At 38.7% G+C, this 19,169-nt stretch overlaps 1 protein-coding gene across 7 annotated transcripts in view; it reads right to left on the bottom strand.

The window, feature by feature from the left end:
• Window positions 1-19,169, bottom strand: part of ASB12 (ankyrin repeat and SOCS box containing 12) — a 139,021-nt gene that overhangs the window by 72,155 nt on the left and 47,697 nt on the right. For 5 of the 7 annotated variants that reach the window (XM_019718865.2, XM_019718863.2, XM_074323412.1 and 2 more), the window contains 3 exons: window positions 12,880-13,005; window positions 11,055-11,104; window positions 8,101-8,301 (listed from right to left, as the gene is read on the bottom strand). The exons of the other annotated variants lie outside the window; for them this stretch is intronic. In XM_019718865.2, the coding sequence (XP_019574424.2) occupies window positions 8,101-8,301; window positions 11,055-11,104; window positions 12,880-13,005 (377 nt within the window). The remainder of the gene's footprint in view (window positions 1-8,100; window positions 8,302-11,054; window positions 11,105-12,879; window positions 13,006-19,169) is intronic. 7 annotated transcript variants of the gene reach the window in all.

Genomic DNA, 19,169 nt, shown 5'->3' with positions numbered 1-19,169 from the left:
TGATACATTTTGAGTTAATTTTGGTACACGGTGACAGATAAAAGTCTAGTTTCATTCTTTTGCACAAGACTTTCCAATTCTCCAACACCATTTATTAAAGAGACTGTCTTTTCTCCACTGTATGTTTTGGCTCCTTTGATGAAAATTATCTTTCAATATTTATGTGGGTTTATTTCTGAGTTCTTGTTCTATTCCATTCATCTATGTGTCTGTTTTTCGGCCAATACCATACTATTTTGATTATTGTTGCCCTGTAGTACACGCTGAAGTCAGGGAATGTGGTACCTCCAGCATTGTTCATTTTCCTTAGGATGGCTTTGGCTATTCGGGGTCTTTTTGTAGGTCCATACAAATCAGATGTTTTGTTCTATTCTTTAAAAAGTGCCATTGGGATTTTGATGGGGATTGCATTAAATCTGTATATTGCTTTGGGTAATATGGCCATTTTAACTATGCTGATTCTTCCAATCCATGAGAAAGGAATGTCTTTCCATTTACTTGTGTCTTCTTCAATTTCTTTTACAAGCGTGTTATACTTTTCAGAGTATAGGTCTGTCAAATCCTTGGTTAAGTTTATTCCTACCGTGTTTCCCTGAAATAACCTAGCCAGACAATCAGCACTAATGCACCTTTCAGACTAAAAATTAATAAGACCCGGACTTGCATAATACCATATTATATAAGACCCAGGCATATATTATAGTAAAATAAGACCAAGTCTCATATTAATTTTTGATCCAAAAAACACATTAGAGCTAATGGTCCGACTAGGACTTATTTTGGGGAAAACACAGTAGGGACTTTATTCTTTTTGCTGCAAGTGCAAAAGGAATTGTTTTTTTTTTTTTCTTTTTAATTTCTTTTTCTGAGGTTTCATTGTTAGTATATAGGAATGCAATGGATTTTTGCATGTTGATTTTGTAGATGGCAACTTAACTGTATTCGTTCATTATTTCTAAAAACTTTTTGGTGGCGTCTTTAAGGATTTGTATATATAGCATCATGTCATCTGCAAAGAGTTACAATTTTAACTTCTTCATTCCCTATGTGGATGCCTTTTATTCCTTTCTCTTGCCTGACTGCTCTGGCTAGTATTTTCAATACTATGTTGAAAAGCAGGGGTGATAAGAGACAGCCCTGCCAGGTTCCGGAACATAGAGCAAAAGGCTTCAGTTTTTCACTGTTAATTAGCTCAGAGTTTATCATATATTGCCTGTATTATGTCAATGTATTTTACTTCTATACCCATTTCATTAAGTGTTTTAATCACAAGTGGACGTTGTATCTTGTCAAATGCTTTTTCTGCAGCTACTGATATAATGATATCATTTTTGTCCTTTACTTCGTTTATGTGGTGTATCACATTGATCAATTTCCGTATGTCGAATAATCCTTCTGCCTCTGGGATAAATCGTACTTGGTGATGATGTATAATCTTTTCAGTGCATGTTGCATTCGATTCACTAGAATTTTTTTTGTTTTGTTTTTAAGATTTTTGCATCTGTATATGTCAGAGACATTGGTCTGTAATTTTATTTTTTTGTGTTTTGCTTACCAGGTTTTGGTATCAGGGTAATGTTGGCCTCATGAAACGAGTTAGGGAGTACTGCATTGTCTCTACTTTAATTTGTTTGAAGAGGTTGAGTAGGACAGGTATTAGATCCTATGTGAAAGTTTGGTAGAATTCACTAGTGAAGCCACCTGGTCCCGAACTTTTGCTTTGGGAAGGTTTCAGATGACTGATTCAGTTTCTGTACTGTTGATTGGTCTATTTAGATTTGCAATACTTCATGATTCAGCCTAGGATGTCTATGTTTCTACGAACTTATCCATTTCTTCTAGGTTATTGAATTTGGTGGCATATAGACTTTCATAATATTCTTGAATAATCCTTTGTATTTTTTTGGCATCCGTGGTCACTTCCCCTCTTTCATTTCTGAATTTCTGTCTATTCTCTTTTTATCTTAGTGAGTATGCCAAGGGTTTGTCCACTTTATTGTTTTCAAGAACCAGCTCTTTGTCACAATTTTTTCTACTATCTTTATGTTCTCTATTTCATGTAGCTCTGCTCTGATTTTTATTATTTACTTTCTTCTGCTGACTTTGGATTTCATTTTTTCTTCTTTTTCCAGTTCTTCAAGGTGTAACATAAAGTTATTTACCTGGGATTTTTTTGTTCCTTGAGAAATGCCTGTAATGCTATAAATTTCCCTCTTAAAACTGCTTTGCTGCATCCCAAAAATTTTGGTAGGATGTATTTTCATTCTCATTTGTTTCTGTGTATCTTTTGATCTCTCCTCTTATTTCTTCTTTGACCTGGTCGCTCTTTAAAAGTATGTTGTTTAATCTCCACATATTTATGATTTCTCCTGCTTTCTTTTTTCAGTTGATATCCAATTTCAAAGCCTTGTGATCAGAGAATATGCTTGGGATGATTTCAAGCTTCTTAAATTTGCTGAGGCTGATTTTATGTCCCAATATATGGTCTGCCCTTGAGAATGTTCCATGTACACTAGAAAAGAATGTATACTCTGATGTTCAAGGATGAAGGGCTCTATAAATGTCAATTATGTCCATTTCATCTAATGTGTCGTTTAGGGCTGCTAGTTCTTTATTTATTTTCTGTTTGGATGATCTATCCATAGCTGTCAATGATGTATTTAGGTCCCCTACTATAATTGTGTTTTGGTCAATTTCTCCCTTTAGTTCTGTTAGTAGTTGCTTGGTATATTTTGGTGCTCCCTGATTGGGGGCATAAATATTGATGACTGTTATGTCTTCTTGTTGTATAGTCCCCTTTACCATTATGAAATGTCCATCTTTGTCTCTTGTTACCTTTTTCATCCTGAAGTCTGTTTCATCTGATATCAGTATGGCTACACCTGATTTTCTCTGGATACCATTTGCTTGGAGTGTCAATTTCCACCCTTTCACTTTGAGTCTATGCTTGTCCTTGTAGCTGAGATGTGTCTCTTGGAGGCAGCATATGGTTGGGTTTAGTTTTTTGATCCAATCTGTCACACTGTGCCCTTTTATTGGTGATTTCAGTCCGTTTACATTTAGGGTGATTATTGCTATGTGAGGATTTCCTATAATCGATCTTTGGTTTTCTGGGAGGACTGTGTCTCCATTGTTTCTTTGCCTTCTTGTTGTTGTCTATTATTTCTGTGTGGTGGTATTCTATGATTTTTCCCTCTATTTCTTCCTTTTTTGTTATATATTTCAGTTCTGGATTTTATTTTATTTTTTTTTTTTTGAGTGGTTACCATTAAGTTTCTGCAAACAAATGTTTCACATTTAGAATATTTTAATTTCTTCAGCATGCTTACTGTCTCCATGCCCCTGTGCTGGTTCAGACCTTTACTTTCATCCCTTTTATGCTTCTGTTGTCACTAATTATCCCTATTTATGCTGTGAGTTGATCTCTGCACTACATTACCAAGTTACTTGTTTTTCCTCCTTTTTCTTAAGTGCTTTCTTTTTCTTCTTATCCTGTCTGATGTGTTTAAGTGTACTGTGTCTTATTTGGTGTGTGGGTTGCCAGTTCCTACTGTCCAGTCTGTCTGTTTGTAATATTACTTTGTATTCTTTTGTGTTCTTTTACTTTGTATTCTTTTGCTTTTTTGTTTCAGGTTGAATAGCCTCCTTCAGTTTTTCTTGTAGTGCAAGTCGTGTCTTAGAAAATTCCCTTAGCTCTTGTACGTCTGGAAAGGTCTTTATTCCTCATTCATATCTGAAGGGTATGGATACGTTACTCGTGGCTCATAATTTCTCTCTTTCAATAATTTAAATATTTGATTTTACTCCCTCCTGGCTTGTAGAGTTTCTGCTGAAAAATCTGATGATAATCTAATGGGATTTCCTTTTTAAGGTACCATCTTCTTTTCTCTGGATGACTTGAGAATTCTTTCTTTGTTATTAATTTTTGACAGCTTCAAAACAATGTGCCTTGGAGAAGGCCTGTTGGGATTGAGGCAATTAGGTGTTCTATTTGCTTCTTGGATTCGAGGATCCAGTTCTTTCCACAAGTTTGGGAAGGTCTTGTCGACTATTTGTTTCAATACACCCTCTATTCCCTTCTCCCTTTCTTCTCCTTCTGGTATGCCATTATTCTTATACTGCTCTTTCTGATGGAGTCAGAAAGTTTTCGTAGAGTTCTTTCATTTCTTTTAACTCTTAAGTCTTCTCTCTCTTCTTCCATCTGTGTCATTTCCAGATTTCTATCTTCGATGTCACTGATTCTTTCCTTCATCTGCTGTACTCTATTACCTAAGCTGGCTGTTTCATTCTTTATTTCTTTTATTGAGTTCTTAGTCTCCAGAAATTCTATTTGGTTCTGTTTTAAAATTTCAATCTCTTTGGTAAAATGTTTATTTTGTTCTTTGATTGTGTTTCTGAGTTCATTAAACTGCCTGTGTTTTCTTGCAGCTTGTTGAGCTTTTTTTTTTTTTCAGAATTGACATCTTGAATTCTCTGTCATTGATGGCAGATATTTCCATGTCTTTAAGTCATTTTCTGGAGACTTTTAATTTTCTTTCTGAGCTGCCTTGTTACCTTGATTATTCATGGCAATTAGTGCATTAGTTTTCTCTTCCTAGACATTTACAGGAGTGGGTTCTGCAACAGGTTGATAGGAAGAGGTCTTTCTTTTGTTTTCCAGTACGTGTTGGTAGAATGCTTTATTTTCTCTCCAACTGCAGCCTTTTCTTTTCTCACACACTGAAATGTTATATTTTCTCTGCACTGTTCCAGGTTCTCACAGAATGGGCCAGGGGGGAGAATTCCTTGGATCGTGGACTTCTCCTCTATGAGCAGGTCACTTGGTTCTCAGGGCACTGCATCCATGCGGGATGTGGAGCACTTTGAAAATTCAAAGCTCTTCCTGCATCAGTCTCAGTGCCTGTGTTTCAGGGACTCTGTTTACTCCTGTAGGGGTAGGAGTGGGGTGGGTTGTGAGAATTGACTTTGAGCAATGGCGGTGAACACTAGTAAAGCCAATCCTGCACCCCAGCCTCCTCCCTTCGCTGGAACTAGTTGGGCAGCCAGTCCGTGGCTGTGGGCTACAGTTCTGAGAACTGCAATTATTCTGTTCTTTTGATCTGACACTGCTACTGTTTTGCTTCTAGCACTGGACAGACAGGTGGGGCGAGCTCTGGGAGGGTGGGTGTTTGGGCTAGGCTCTGTTCCTATGCCTTCCATCCTTTCCTTGGCAGTGAGGGCTTAAACCAGTTTTCACCTTTCTTCCCTCAGTCTTTGTTCTGAGTTCTCTGCCATGAGGGTTGGGTTCAGCCGTGTCATATGCTGATGCCTCAGGCGGGACTGTGGACATAAGGGTAGTGCTAGCAGTCCAAATTCTTCCCTCTCTTGCGATTGCAGTAGCTCTGGAATGCAGGTGGCTCAGAGCTCCGAATCCGGTCTGCATCCTGCGCAGCCATGTCTCTGTACTTCCTCTTTCCCTCCTCACCCGCTTGCCCAGCTAGCCCACCTTTAGATGATTTCAGTTGTACATCTCTTAGTTTTGCCTGTCTGCTGTACAGGAAGTCCTGTGTGGAATCATAACTCTTCAATTTGTTGTAAATTCCAGGGGAGATTTCAAGAGGCTCACCTCAGACTGCCATTTCTATGATGTTGTTTCCAAATGGTAACATATATTAGCAAATATTTGTAAGTTATCCTAGATTGGCAGCTAAAGACTGCGATATTTATGTGCAACATTATGTCTCATACCTTAGTTGAGACCATGGGACCTTGCTCACCAAGCAAGGAAGCCCCTTAGTTAACCCCTCAAAAATCATGTGTTGCAGTGGTCCCCAATGAAAGCTGCATATAACCATGCAGGGGAAGGTCATTTGGAACATACCTTCTCAAGGAAGACAACAAAGAGGAGTGGTATGGGTGGCAGGACCTAAATTGTAGTCTTTTAACTTTTATAATCCTCAGACCATTCTGGTGAGGCCTAAAGCCCTGTATATCTGTCTTTCTCATTTGTTGTTGGTTAAAACAGAAAAAAAATATCTTGCAGAGGTAAGGTAACTAACATTTATTATCTACTATGTGTCAAACACTGTTCCAGACTCTACCTAAAATACCTCATTAAATTTTATCCCTAAATTAGCAATGAGAAAATAAGACAAAAATTAATTTGCTAGGCCGGCCCGGTGGCTCATGCAGTTAGAGCTCCATGCTCCTAATTCTGAAGGCTGCCGGTTCGATTCCCACATGGGCCAGTGGGCTCTCAACCACATGGTAGCCCATTCAACTCCTCGAGTCCCGCAAGGGATGGTGGGCTCCGCCCCCTGCAACTAAGATTAAACACAGCACCTTGAGCTGAGCTGCCTCCCGGATGGCTCATTTGGTTGGAGCACGGGCTCTCAACTACAAGGTTGCCAGTTCAATTCCTTGAGTCCCGCAAGGGATGGTGGGCAGCGTCCCCTGCAACTAAGCTTGAAAATGGCACCTTGAGCTGAGCTGCTGCTGAGCTCCTGGATGATTCAGTTGGTTGGAGTGCATCCGTCCTCTCAACCACAAGGTTGCTGGTTCGACTCCCGCAAGGGATGGTGGGCTGTGCCCCATGCAACTAGAAATGGCAACTGGATCTGGAGCTGAGCTGCGCCCTCCACAACTAAGACTGAAGGGACAACAACTTGACTTGGAAAAAAGGCCTGGAAGTGCACACTGTTCCCCAATAAAGTCTTGTTTCCCTTCCCCAATAAAATCTTTTTTTTTTTTTTAAATTAATTTGCTAAGGTCACATCTCCAGGAAGTAACATAGCCAAAACTTGCACCAAGGTCTCTCTGATTCTAGAGCCTATACTTTTCCTTTCATGAATGAATGAAACTTCTGCCTCTTTTAAGTAATCACTATTTTAATATGTGTTAAAATGTTGAACTTTTGTACTTTTATATGGAGATTCAAATTTGATTGTGGAATGGGTCTAGGATATATTAGGATATATCATTTTAAGAGGATAGAAAAAGAAGATGGAAAAGATCATGGGTGTTATTTAATGCTAGACAGAATGAATGTGTCTAAAAGCATTTAGGGAGAGGGTAAGAAAGATCTGGTTGCAAAAAGGAAGAGAAATATGCACAGAAGCTACCAAGTGAGTACAAATGTTAAAGCATCAAGATCCATCACTGTTCTCTGTTTTGACAACAAAATGGAATCAGAGAAGTGATGTCATCCAGGATACGTCATAAAGGGGCCTGAGAACTTCAGCTAACTGCTACTTGACCAACAGCTGTGAAATAAGAGTGCATTGTGAGACAGCTTCTTCCTTGTCTATCTCTTTAACTCTAAAACATAGAATACTGCTCACAGCAACTTTATCGTGTCTACCTCAAGAAGAGTTTACACTTTGGATATTGTGGGGATGTTAGAGTTTAAATTGAATGAAAATTCAACCACCCACGGGAGCTGGGAAGATAACATTAGAAAAGGGCTAAGAATAAACTATAGGGGGTGATGAGACTATGGCAAACACAAGGGAGTTTGCCTTATCCACACTGAGAAGCTGCTATTCAGCTTTAGCTGATAATGGCCAAGAGAAAACACAGGTCCATTGTTGCCAGACCTCCTGATTTTTCAGGACAGTATCTTGGCATAATGGCTTTTCTATTTAGGACAAAATCCTAAAATAACTATATTTTTATGTGAAATAGACTGATATTAAAATGTTGACAACTAATTTACAGTTTAAAAAATACTCCACAGACTAAACATGCCTGTTGAGCCACATTTCGCTTATGAGCTGCCATTTCATGCTCTCTAATACAAATGATGAAGGACTGCAGATAATGGCTACTCATGTCTGCACAGTAACTGATTGTTTACAAAGTCCTTGCACATCCATTTTTTATCGGTTCCTCATGATTGCTCCAAAAAGGAGGTGTTATTATCCATATTTTACAGATGAGGAATCTGAGGTTCTGAGGAATCCCCATGCAAACAGTGAGTGCTTCACACTTCAAAAGTTCTTTTTTATAGTTGTCATCTCCTCCCCTTTCCTGAACTCCTCTCCCCAAATCAGGGTGGTGTACACATTCCTTTTGCACTGAGCCCCTCTCCCTATTCAGTGTTTTGTCAAAAACTGTATTCACCTCAGAGCTTCCCGATCCTTCTGGCAGTTTCCAAGGAAGTTCCCAAACTGGCAAGAAAAAACATGGTCATGGATCTCCAGCAGGAAGATTTCATTAAACTCAAAGGCACAGGGAAATTGTTCCATTAATTGCCAGATACAGTCTAGGAACTGGGTGAAGACAGGGGATACTTCTTTAGAGTCCCCATCCAGATGGCCACACCTGAGAGATGCAAATAAAGGTAAAGAAAGACAACAGCTCACATCTGGGATTACACTGTTTGGAATAGGCTACAACAAGGTCACCTTTTTTCTGTTGTCACTGGCAAGTAAACACCTCATGCCAAAATGCCACCCAGAATCTCAAAGCTTGTTAATCCCAACACATCTCTTAGCTACTGGTATCCTTCACTATCACCCAGATTGTAAGCCCTTTGGTCATCTATTCTATTTCCTCCTACACCCTCAACCCTCTTTACAATAGAACTTTCTCTAGTGATAGAAATGTTCCATATCTCTGTTGTCCAATATGGTAGTCACTAACTATTAAGCACTTGAAATGTGGCTAGTGTGACTGAGGATCTGAATTTTTAACTGCAGTATTTAATTATAATTAATTTAAATTTAAACAGCCACGTTTAACTCTTGTGAGTCAGGACCATACTTCCATTGTTTACTGAACAGTTCTTGACGTGAAATAGGTATTTAATAAACATTTATTAAATGAATGAACAAACTCATACTAGAACTGTTTAATGTTTCCTCCCCCATGATGCCCTTTTTACCAACTCTACCATCCACTGGAAACCATATTCCACTGGAAATAAACACAGCATCTTTAGCCTCTACATGGTATGTTCTAACTTCTAATTTAACTGAAATATGCCTCACCAAGGACATCACCTCTTCCTGGGGCCCAAATCAAATAGAGAATGCTCATCATTCCACTCTCCACATATCATAATCCTAAAACAGGGCAGAGATGGGATCAGCTTTCTCCTTGCTCCTACCACTGCTTTCTACTATTCTTTTCATTCTTAAAAACACTTCCATTATGAGTCATGCTGTTTAGCTTATACTACCTTCCCCTTCCTCAATGTTATCTTCTAGAAGTCTCTGGGTCACTTCCTCATGTTTTCTGAGGAATCTGACTCCTATCTTAAGTCTTATCTTTGGGATCCATGCAGATGACTTGCACTGGCTTAACAGGTTCCTCAACTAACTCAAATCCAATTATCTTCACTGATCTTTACCTCTACTCCACTATCATCCTCCCATATCCATGGCCATAGGCTGGATCTTAAGTTACACAGAGGTTCATACTGCACTTAAAACTTTTAATTTCAATATCCTACTCTGACCACCATATATTTCCAAAGGCTGCTTATCTTACCTCTCCAGCCCTTATCTCTGAACCTCTCAGCCTGCTGGATTCCTATTGGCTTCCCTTTTGTCCTTATTATCCAGCCTATACTCTATGGTCTGCCCCACCAACTACTATTCTCTTGCCATTTTCTTCAACTTTCTGGTCTTTAATTACTCACCTTCAAAATCCAGCTATAGATAAGCCTAAAGTGCAATGTTCTCTGCTCACAGATCCTGACTGATGAATGCTGCATGAAAATATCATGGAACCATGCAAACTGATGCCATTTAAAATTAAGTCTCCATACTCATCTAGAAATTGCTCCTAAATAATCTTTATGTATGTCCTTAACACCATTTTCCCATCAAACTTATAGCTCTTGCAAATTTTAAGCTATCTTCTCAAAACCCTAACCTATTTCACACTGGTGTCTATAGTACCACTGGAAAAAAAAAACACAGGCCCTCAAGTAAAAATATCTAACTTCTGCCTCTGACATTCGCACACTTATTTCCTTCATTGCCTGTCCTTCCATCCAGTCTCCATGGAAGATGTGTTCTTAACTATAGCTAACGCTAATCTTTTCATTTGAATTTTAGCTTTTACTCCCCCTTGTCTCCTCAGGAGTCTTATTCTACCAAACACCCACTGTCTCTTTCAAGTCTTCAACCTTATATTCTTTAATGCTCTAAAATGCCACCAATCTCAGGAAGCTTTCTTTGTCCCAGAATGGGTTAAGTTCTTTTGTTTATATTTACCTTTGTCTTACCATGTATCATACTATACTATCATCAATTTTCTTTTCTGTAGAAGAGATAGAGACCATATCTGATTCAACATAATCTCCTTAAAACTTGGCACAGGGCCTGGCCCAAAGCTTGTTGATGAAGGATGAATGAATGGATGGACCCAAAAGGCTAGAGAGTGACAGCCAAAGGGAATTAAATGGATACACACCAATGGAGAAGAATACGACCTGAACTGTAACTTCCCTGAGAGTAAAATATTTTATGTGCCTTTTGTAAACCGCTCAGTGTCTTGATACAGTATGCAGCATACTGTGAAGTATTTGGTCAATATTCGTTGATTGTTATAACATAGGTAAAGCCTCAGTGAGGCTGTTTTGCTTATAAAAGAAGAGAAATCTGCTCCTGTCTTTTTTCTTATAAAAGGTTAAAAGGCACACTGTCTTAGATGTTATTCCCTCTGCCTGAATGACCTCCTCATCCCACTGTTCTGTCTAGCAAACTCCTATTTATCCCCCCAAAATTCATCTTTAAATGCTGCCTATTCCTAGACACCTATCCTGACTTCTTCAAGCAGAGTTAAGTACTTTTTCTTCTGTGATCCATGATACCTTGTTCTTTTCTGAAATATTTAACAGTTTAATATAATTATTTGCACACTTTGAAGGCAGAGATAATATTCTAGTCACCTATTCAGCCTCAGTATCCTAGCATAGTGTCTGGAATACTTGTTTCTTGATGAAAAGGGATTTACGCCATGTTCAACTTACTGCTCCTTCACATGCCAGAACACACTGGATTTTGATAAACCTCACGCTAATGACCTTTCATTAGACTCCTCCTTTAAAATGAGGATATTTTTACCTTTGGGAGAACTTGTGGCCCATGGATATCCATTCCTTCTCTATCAGGATCTTCATGTTTTGTACAAAAATAAAAGTTTGCATTAGGAAAATCATAAAATGAATTACCTATAAATATTAAAATATCAAAACACTTTTTTCCTGAAACAGATTTTGTACAAGTTTGGGTGGACTGATAATAAATAAAGTTAATTTCCCAAATGTAACTAAGTAACTTGGATTTCCTTTAAAGGCCTGCACAGGCTGCCTTCAAAATTCAAATGCTCTCAGGAGAAATTATTCTGGATTTGTATCCAGTGTCACATTTCTTTTGGCTTTTACATGATGTGTGACAAGCCATTTCAGCTACAACTAAAAGAAATATTGATAAACACAATATTAAATTCAACTGATGAAGAAAACAGGACTTCAAAATCAGTACTCAGATCTGTACCAAGAACAAATCTTGGCACAAACCTATTTGCAATCATTTAAAAACAAATTCCAAAAAATGAGGATTAACTCCAATGTGAGTTTTATTTCTTAGGAAGATCAACTAAGAAGCCTTGGATTCAGCACCAGAAAACAATCAGGAGTCTGACATCCAAACAGCTGACATGTTGAAGATGATGAACCCAACAGACAGTCTATTTAACAGTCCTCCAGTCAGCTTTGCAAACTTTTTGAGTCTCTCGTAACCCTTACAGCAGTCTATTACATCTATTACATATAACTTACCTTCTGATAGGTAAGACACTATGCTGAATGTACAACAAAAAGTATATGAGATATGATCAAACAATATGGTAAATGTTTAAATTTAAAAAATTATTACAGTAAAAGACACATAGCCATTAATTCCCCTTGCTTCGAACACACGTATCCCATTGTTCCTGCAACTTTCTGAAGAGGTTCTGGAAGTCCTCTTTCATGAGGGTCTTTAGTTACGCTGTCATGGCTGCCTCAACGTCCTGAATTGATTCAAAACGTTTACCTTTAATGGTCATTTTGACTTTGAGAAAGAGCCATAAGTTGCACGGTGCCAGATTCAGTGAATAAGGTGGATGAGGACAAACCATCATGTTTTTATTTGACAGAAATTGCTGTACCAGAAGCGATGTGTGACACAGAGCATTGTCACGATGGAGGATGATTTACGGCACACTTTAAAACACACCTTCTCTCAACTATAGCTCACACCCGACTGACTACACCGAACAAGTTGAAACTTGTCACACACTATAACTAAGGTTTGACAGGCCGCTTTCCGTATTAGCTTTCCGTATTAAAGATCTCTGCCTTTCCATTGGGTGGCACTCGGCAGCAGCATTCACCATATTTGTTGATCATAATGGAAAGGCTCCGTGTCAAATAAAAGGCTCTGTCAAACAAAAACATTACGGTGTGTCCTCATCCACCTTATTCATTGGATCTGGCACCCTGCAACTTCTGGCTCATCCCCAAAGTCAAAATAATTCAGGACATTGAGGCAGCTATGACAGCACAACTAAAGACTCTCATGAAAGAGGACTTCCAGAACTGCTTCAGAAAGTGGCAAGAACAATGGAATAAGTGTTTGAAGCGAGGGGACATATTTTGATGGAGATTAATGGCAATGTGTCACTTACTGTAATAAATTTTTTTATTTAAACATTCACCGTATTGTTTGATCACACCTCGTATATAGTGCAAATGCCTAATTTAGTAGAAAGAAGCTAAATTGAAAAACAGAGCTATTTTTGTAGATTTGGAACTCCTTGTACAAAACAAGTTGACTGAGCATTCTTTTTGATTAATCCACAATCTGTCACTCATGAAAAGTAAAATACAGTTGCTTGCTCTCTTACCATGAGACCTTTGAATGTCCTATAAAATGGATCTAGAAGGATGCTGGCCACAGAGCAGACTTGTGCTGTGCGGTCCCACCCATCAGAACAGTGAACTAAGACACTGGCCTTTTCTACCTTCACTGCCTGTGAAGATAAGAAGCAAAAAGTAGCATAAACAACTTTTGCATAGTATGCTGGGTTAATAAATAGGGTCACAAAATACCATCTCTACAGCACAGATAATCTGGTTTTACTGAGCTACATTAATTTCTTCTCATAATATGGCATCCTCTATGGGGAAAGAAAAAGAAAATAAAGGAGTGCAATAGAAGGAGAGCTTACCTAACAGGTAAAGAAAATCAAAACCAATATATAATTCAGGGTAAAAAGAAAAACAAGGGAGTTCTAAGTTCACAAAACTTCTAAAGTAGACAGGATCAATTCTCAGAGAGCGGAGTGGGCAAGAGGAAGACTCCATGCTCCCAAACACGGATAGGACAGTTCTGCATTCCAGTCTCAGATCTAACAATGATTTCCTCTGGAGTCTTTAGGCATTTAGTCTTACTAATATAAATCCTTCCAACTTAAGATGGAGAGGTTTACCTGTCTTAGGTCAGTTTCTGTACAATCAGAATGATGTAAAGATGTGGGCAGTTACTCAATCTGGGCAATTTTGGCAATGATAGATATTGAGCATTCACTTATTCATTCTAACAATTATGTACCTCTCTGTGCCTAGTATGTGCTAGGTATTAGAGATACAAAGACGAGACTTAGTTTCTGCCTTCAAGGAACTCACAAACTAGGGTGACCGAAGGTAAATAAATAAATACAATATAGTGAAAAAAAATGCTGTTATAGAGTAATGCATAGTAACTTTATCCTTCTGTAGGATCCAGGGACGCTTGAGCCTTGAAGAAAGAGCAGCATTTCCTCAGGTGAGGAAGAAGAAGGAAATATACGAGGTCTGACAATTAAGTTTGCGAACTTGCTGCAACGATGTTGCTAACCTTTTTTCATAGCAAAGGGACTATTCACTATGAATTTGTACCAACTGGACAAATAGTTAACCAAGTTTACCACTTGGAAGTGCTGAAAAGGCTGTGTGAAACAGTTATTAGACAACCTGAACTTTTCACCAACAATATATGGCTCTTGCATCACAACAATGCACCAGCTCACACGGCACTGTTTGTGAGGGAGTTTTTAGCCAGTAAACAGATAAGTGTACTTGAACACCCTCCCTACTCACCTGATCTGGCCCCCAATGACTTCTTTCTTAAATAGTGAAAGGAAGACATTTTGATGTCATTCAGGACATCAAGTGTAATACGACGACAGCTCTGATGGCCATTCCAGAAAGAGTTCCAAAATTGCTCTGAAGGGTGGATTAGGTGCCTGCATTGGTGCATAGCTTCCCAAAGGGAGTACTTCAAAGGTGACCATAGTGATATTCAGTAATGAGGTATTTAGCACTTTTTCTAGGATGAGTTCGCAAACTTAATTGTCTGACCTCGTATTCACTCATTCATTCATCCAACCACCTAGCCAATAATTACTGAGTGACTCTATAAGAAACACTATGGTATACACTGGGGATACAAAGGAGACAAACACTTACATGAACAACCACAAACCAATCACCACTAAAACAGTAAAAGTCCATACCAGCTACAACAAAGGCACAAAATATCCAAAGAAGAGGAGACAACTAAAGTGGGCTTGTCAGATGAGTAGGCATTTGTCAGATGGATGAGGAAAGAACATTCCAGACAGGGGCACAAGACGAGCGCATGCAGAAATGCAAGGAGGTATGACATAGTTGAGGAACTCTTAAGTACCTTGGTAATGGTTGAGGCTAGGCTAGGGGTGAGGAGAGACGGCCTGCCCAAGAGGGCAAGGGTCAGAACAGCAAGTGTACATTTTATCTGGTGGCAACAGAGAGTCACTGAACTGTTAAAAGCAGGAGTGCCTGGATAAGATGTTCTCATTGTGGTGGCAGTTACGGAGAATGAACTGGGAGGACTTGAGTTTGGATTCAGGAAGAACAGTCACAGAGCTACTAAAATTGTAAAAGGCTATGAGGGCCTGAACTAAAGTAGTAGTAGTGAGGTTGAAAAGGAGAAGAGGGATGCTAAAAATGAAAAAGGATACGGGATGAAGGAGAAGAGCCGAACATGACTATGAAAAGTGTGGCTTAATAACTTGGTGGATGACAGCACCGTTAATGTGAATAGTGAACACAGAAGAAGAAACAGATCTAGTTGGTTTGGGGAGTAGGTTTGGGGAGTAGGTAAGATTTCAGTTTGGGCCATGGTGAGTGTGAGCCAGTTGAGGGACATCCAATGGAGAACCCAGTGGACAACTGGATATGTGAGTTGGAAGTCCAGGAGAGGGAGAAAACTGGGCCAGAGTGTAGATTTGACTACTATATGAATAGAGATGGTAGTGGAAACTGGGTACAGCTAGTGCTATCCAGGCAGAGACCAAAGCAAGAAAAAGAAAAACCTGAAGAAGTAGTGATTTTTAAAGGGAAAATGGAGGGGGGTTGATATTATGGGATTCAGCCTGTGAAGAAGTAGCCTGAAAGGTACAAAGAAAAGGGTTAAAGCCAGGACTACAAAAATGGTTCAAAGATATAGATATAGATATAGGGATTAACAGTACCAAATGCAGGAGAGAAGTCAAAATAGAATAGAGTGACCCTTAGATTTAACAAGTCAAAGGCCATTAGTGACCTCAGCAAGAGCAGTAATAATGGTACGGAAATCTTATCACAGTGAACTGAAGAGTGAAGGGAGATGAGGAAGTGTTCATAGGAAAAGTCAACTACTTTCAAGAAAGCTTTACCCAAGAAAAAAGAGGACAACAACTAGAAGAGGATAAGTTATTTTTCTTTAGGAATGAGAAAGTATTTGAGCGTATTTCTGAGAGATGAAGCCAGTTGAAAGGAATAGGTTGAAAATGTGGAGTAAGAGGTTCCTTGAAGGAAGAGAGGATGGGATTTAGAATACAGGTAGAGGGATTAGTCTTACACAGAATATGAGGCACCATTTCCTCTGAGGTAGCAAGGAAGGAGACAAAAAAAAAAGTCGGTAAGGATAGTAGTAGTAGTAGATGAGATGACCTTGAATTTTCCATTAAGAAGGATACATTCTTGGATATGCTTATAGAGAAAGGAGTAACAGTGGTGTAGCTAGCTTGAAAGCAAGGCACAAATTAGGAATAGCTGCTTGGTGGAACAGCAGAGGGACCCAACCAGGACACACAAAATGACTGTTAAGTGGCCCTAAGACTTACACAACTACAGCTAAGATTACGGACGACAAACCTGTGATAGTACCAATTAACATGGCTATGGGATTTACTTCTTTGTAGCAATGTTTAGTAGACAGGTGTAAGAGCAAAAAAATGTAAAGAATAACTAGGATTACCAGGGCAGGTAGAGTGGAAGGATAAGGAGCAAGGTGGAATGGACGAAGGGCTATACCACCAGGTCGTGGCTAGATAAGGAAGAATGTGGGAAAAGGTGGAAAAAGAGGAGTTAAAAGTGCATAGGTAGGTCTCTGTGGGACAGAAGAACCAGGCTAGATGGAGCAGGAATGTGACAACTGGACTATAAAAGTTCAAAGAACTATCAGTGCAAAGTGTTCAATAAATTATATAAGGACATTCAAATCTCCTGGGATAGAAACAAGATTCAGAATGGAGAGGAAGGTAGTATCCCAAAGCTCTTAATGGAAAGAAGAGAGTAATTCGAGAGGTATAGAGGTACAGCTAAGTGAAACAGACCTGAAAGAAGAAAGGAGTTTTGTAAGGAACGAGGAGAATACTGAACCTGCCACGGGCCCTATGGTTCATGGGGTGTGGGAAAGTAAGTGACCCTTATAGAAGATACAAAAGAAATGATATTCCTAGAAGGATAGTTAGCATGCAGGCAAGACAAGAGTTAGAGAGATTGGGAAAAGTTTCTCAACCTTTTTAATTTCTCAGTTAACCAGATACCTCAGGTATCAGAGTTCTGAAAGTAGCAACTACGCTTTCCTAAGGGCTCCAAATGGAATGAATGAAAAGTCACTGATGGACAGGAAAAGATGCTCAACTTCACTAATGATTAAAGAAATGCATATTAAAACATGACAAAAATATATCACCTATCGTATTGGTAAAGATTAAAAGGACTGATGATAACCATTACTGGCAATGTGGAGAAATTGGCATTGTTGGTAGAAATGGAAACTGCTGCAACCTATTTGAAAGACAACTTGGCCATGTCTAGTAAAGTTTCAAATATTCATACTCTTTGACTCATAAAATCCACTCGTAGGAATGTGCACACATACAAAGATATATGTTCAAGGGTATTTGGTGCAATAATGCCTACACTGGTGAAAAACGGGGAATAAGCGAATTGCCCATTAACAGGGGACTAGAGTAAATTCACTTAATGGGATATGATACAGTCATTGAAAAGAATGAAGTAGTACCGACTGAACTGGAAAAAACGTTCATCATACATTAAGTATAAAAAGTCAGATGCAGAACAATATGAACAGTATAATACCATTTTTATAAAGTAGTAATCATATATATATATGATTAATCATATATATATGATTAATCACATATATATGATTAATCATATATACACACACACGTATGTTGAAAAACTCTAGAGCTGCGCTGTCTAATATGGCACTCACTAGCCACAAGAGGCTGTTTAAATTCAAATTCACTAAGATCAAAAAAAATGTAAAATGCAGTTTCTCAGTCCCACTAGTCACATTGCAAGTATACAACTGCCACATGTGGCTAGTGGCTACTGTACTAGTACAGATCTAGAACATTTCCATCATCACAGAAAGTCTGAATAGTGCTGCTGTAGGGGCACTGAACTATTACCAATGGTGTGCATGCTCTGGGGCAAACTACAGGGAACACTTACATTTGATGTTGTATGTTTCTGAAATGTTTACTTCTTTGATAATGGACATGTACAACTTTTGTAATGAGGAAATAATAAAGATAATGACAGAGAAAAAGACAGAGGGAGGAGTACTATAATGTTTTGGAGAACAAGAAGTTCACTTTTGCCAGGGTTTGATGGGCAATGGGCAGCTACTGGAGGATTTGAGTTTGAAGTGCCATTATCAGATGTGGTCAAGAAAGATGATTTTAGAAGCAATTTGGTGGCCAAACTGGAGAGTAAGAAAAATGCAAATTAGTACAAATTGAACAAGTTAGGAAGTTATTATAGTACTTTAACCAAAGGATGATGAATGTCTTAGCTAGGGAAGTAGGAGTAGAGACTGAGAAGGACAGATTTGAGAAACACTTGTGAGTTAGAAATAACAGGAGTAGGCAATTCCCCAATGGAGGGCTAGAGAGAGAATTCAAGGCAGACTGAGTTTTGAAATTCAAGATAAGGAACAGGTGGTGACGGAGATGGGGAACACAGGATATATTATGCAATCCCAAGCCTGTTTATTTTTTCATCCACTGATTTTAATTCAATCAATATTTATAAGGTTGTAGTGTCTATCAAATTGATACCTCTTCTCCATCCTCACTGTCTTTGGTTTAATAAAGTCTGCTTCAGAAAGGGAATACAGACGTATAGATGTAGGGCATATGAAAAAGGAACAGTATGAAGAATGGTTAGAACAGTGGCCTTGAAACAACCGAAGAGGTCACATAGTAAACATTAGTTACATATAATGATTAAAAAAATGTAGGCAACAAGACTAGGAAAGCCAAAAAGCAAGAGGGCTGGATATTTAAAGCAGTTAATTGCATACAATTCAAATCTTTTAAGCCAGAAGCTCTATATCTCATTACCTTCAACTGAGAAAATGACAGCAGAGGGATGAAAAGTCATTCTCTCCTTTTCTTTACTTCTACCAAACAACAGGGGTGGTGTGAACAGGGAGACTTCTCATGTAGGAATATACATAAACAAAACTTCAAAATGAGAAAATGTACACTCTCAATTTCTTCTTTTATTTTTTACATAACCTAACAAATGATAAAGCCAAAGTGCTGTATGTCAGAAAATAAGTGAGTCATCATGAATGAGTGATGAAGTCTGCCTGCCTGGACTGCATTCAGAGGCAGACCTATACAAATAAGTAAAAAAGATCTGCTTTATACTCAGAGCTCTGAACACCCACAGACACACAAACTCTGCATTTATTTTACACCCACTTTTACTTCCACTTGATACCTTAGAATCAACACAAAACTGCAACATAGAGTATTTGAGCTGGAAGGACATGAGTTTTAGGATACTGCAGGCCCTCTGAAATTGA

Source organism: Rhinolophus sinicus, chromosome X (genome assembly GCF_036562045.2).
Source record: "Rhinolophus sinicus isolate RSC01 chromosome X, ASM3656204v1, whole genome shotgun sequence".
Taxonomy (NCBI): Eukaryota; Metazoa; Chordata; class Mammalia; order Chiroptera; family Rhinolophidae; genus Rhinolophus; species Rhinolophus sinicus.
This window is presented reverse-complemented; position numbering and strand designations above follow the sequence as displayed.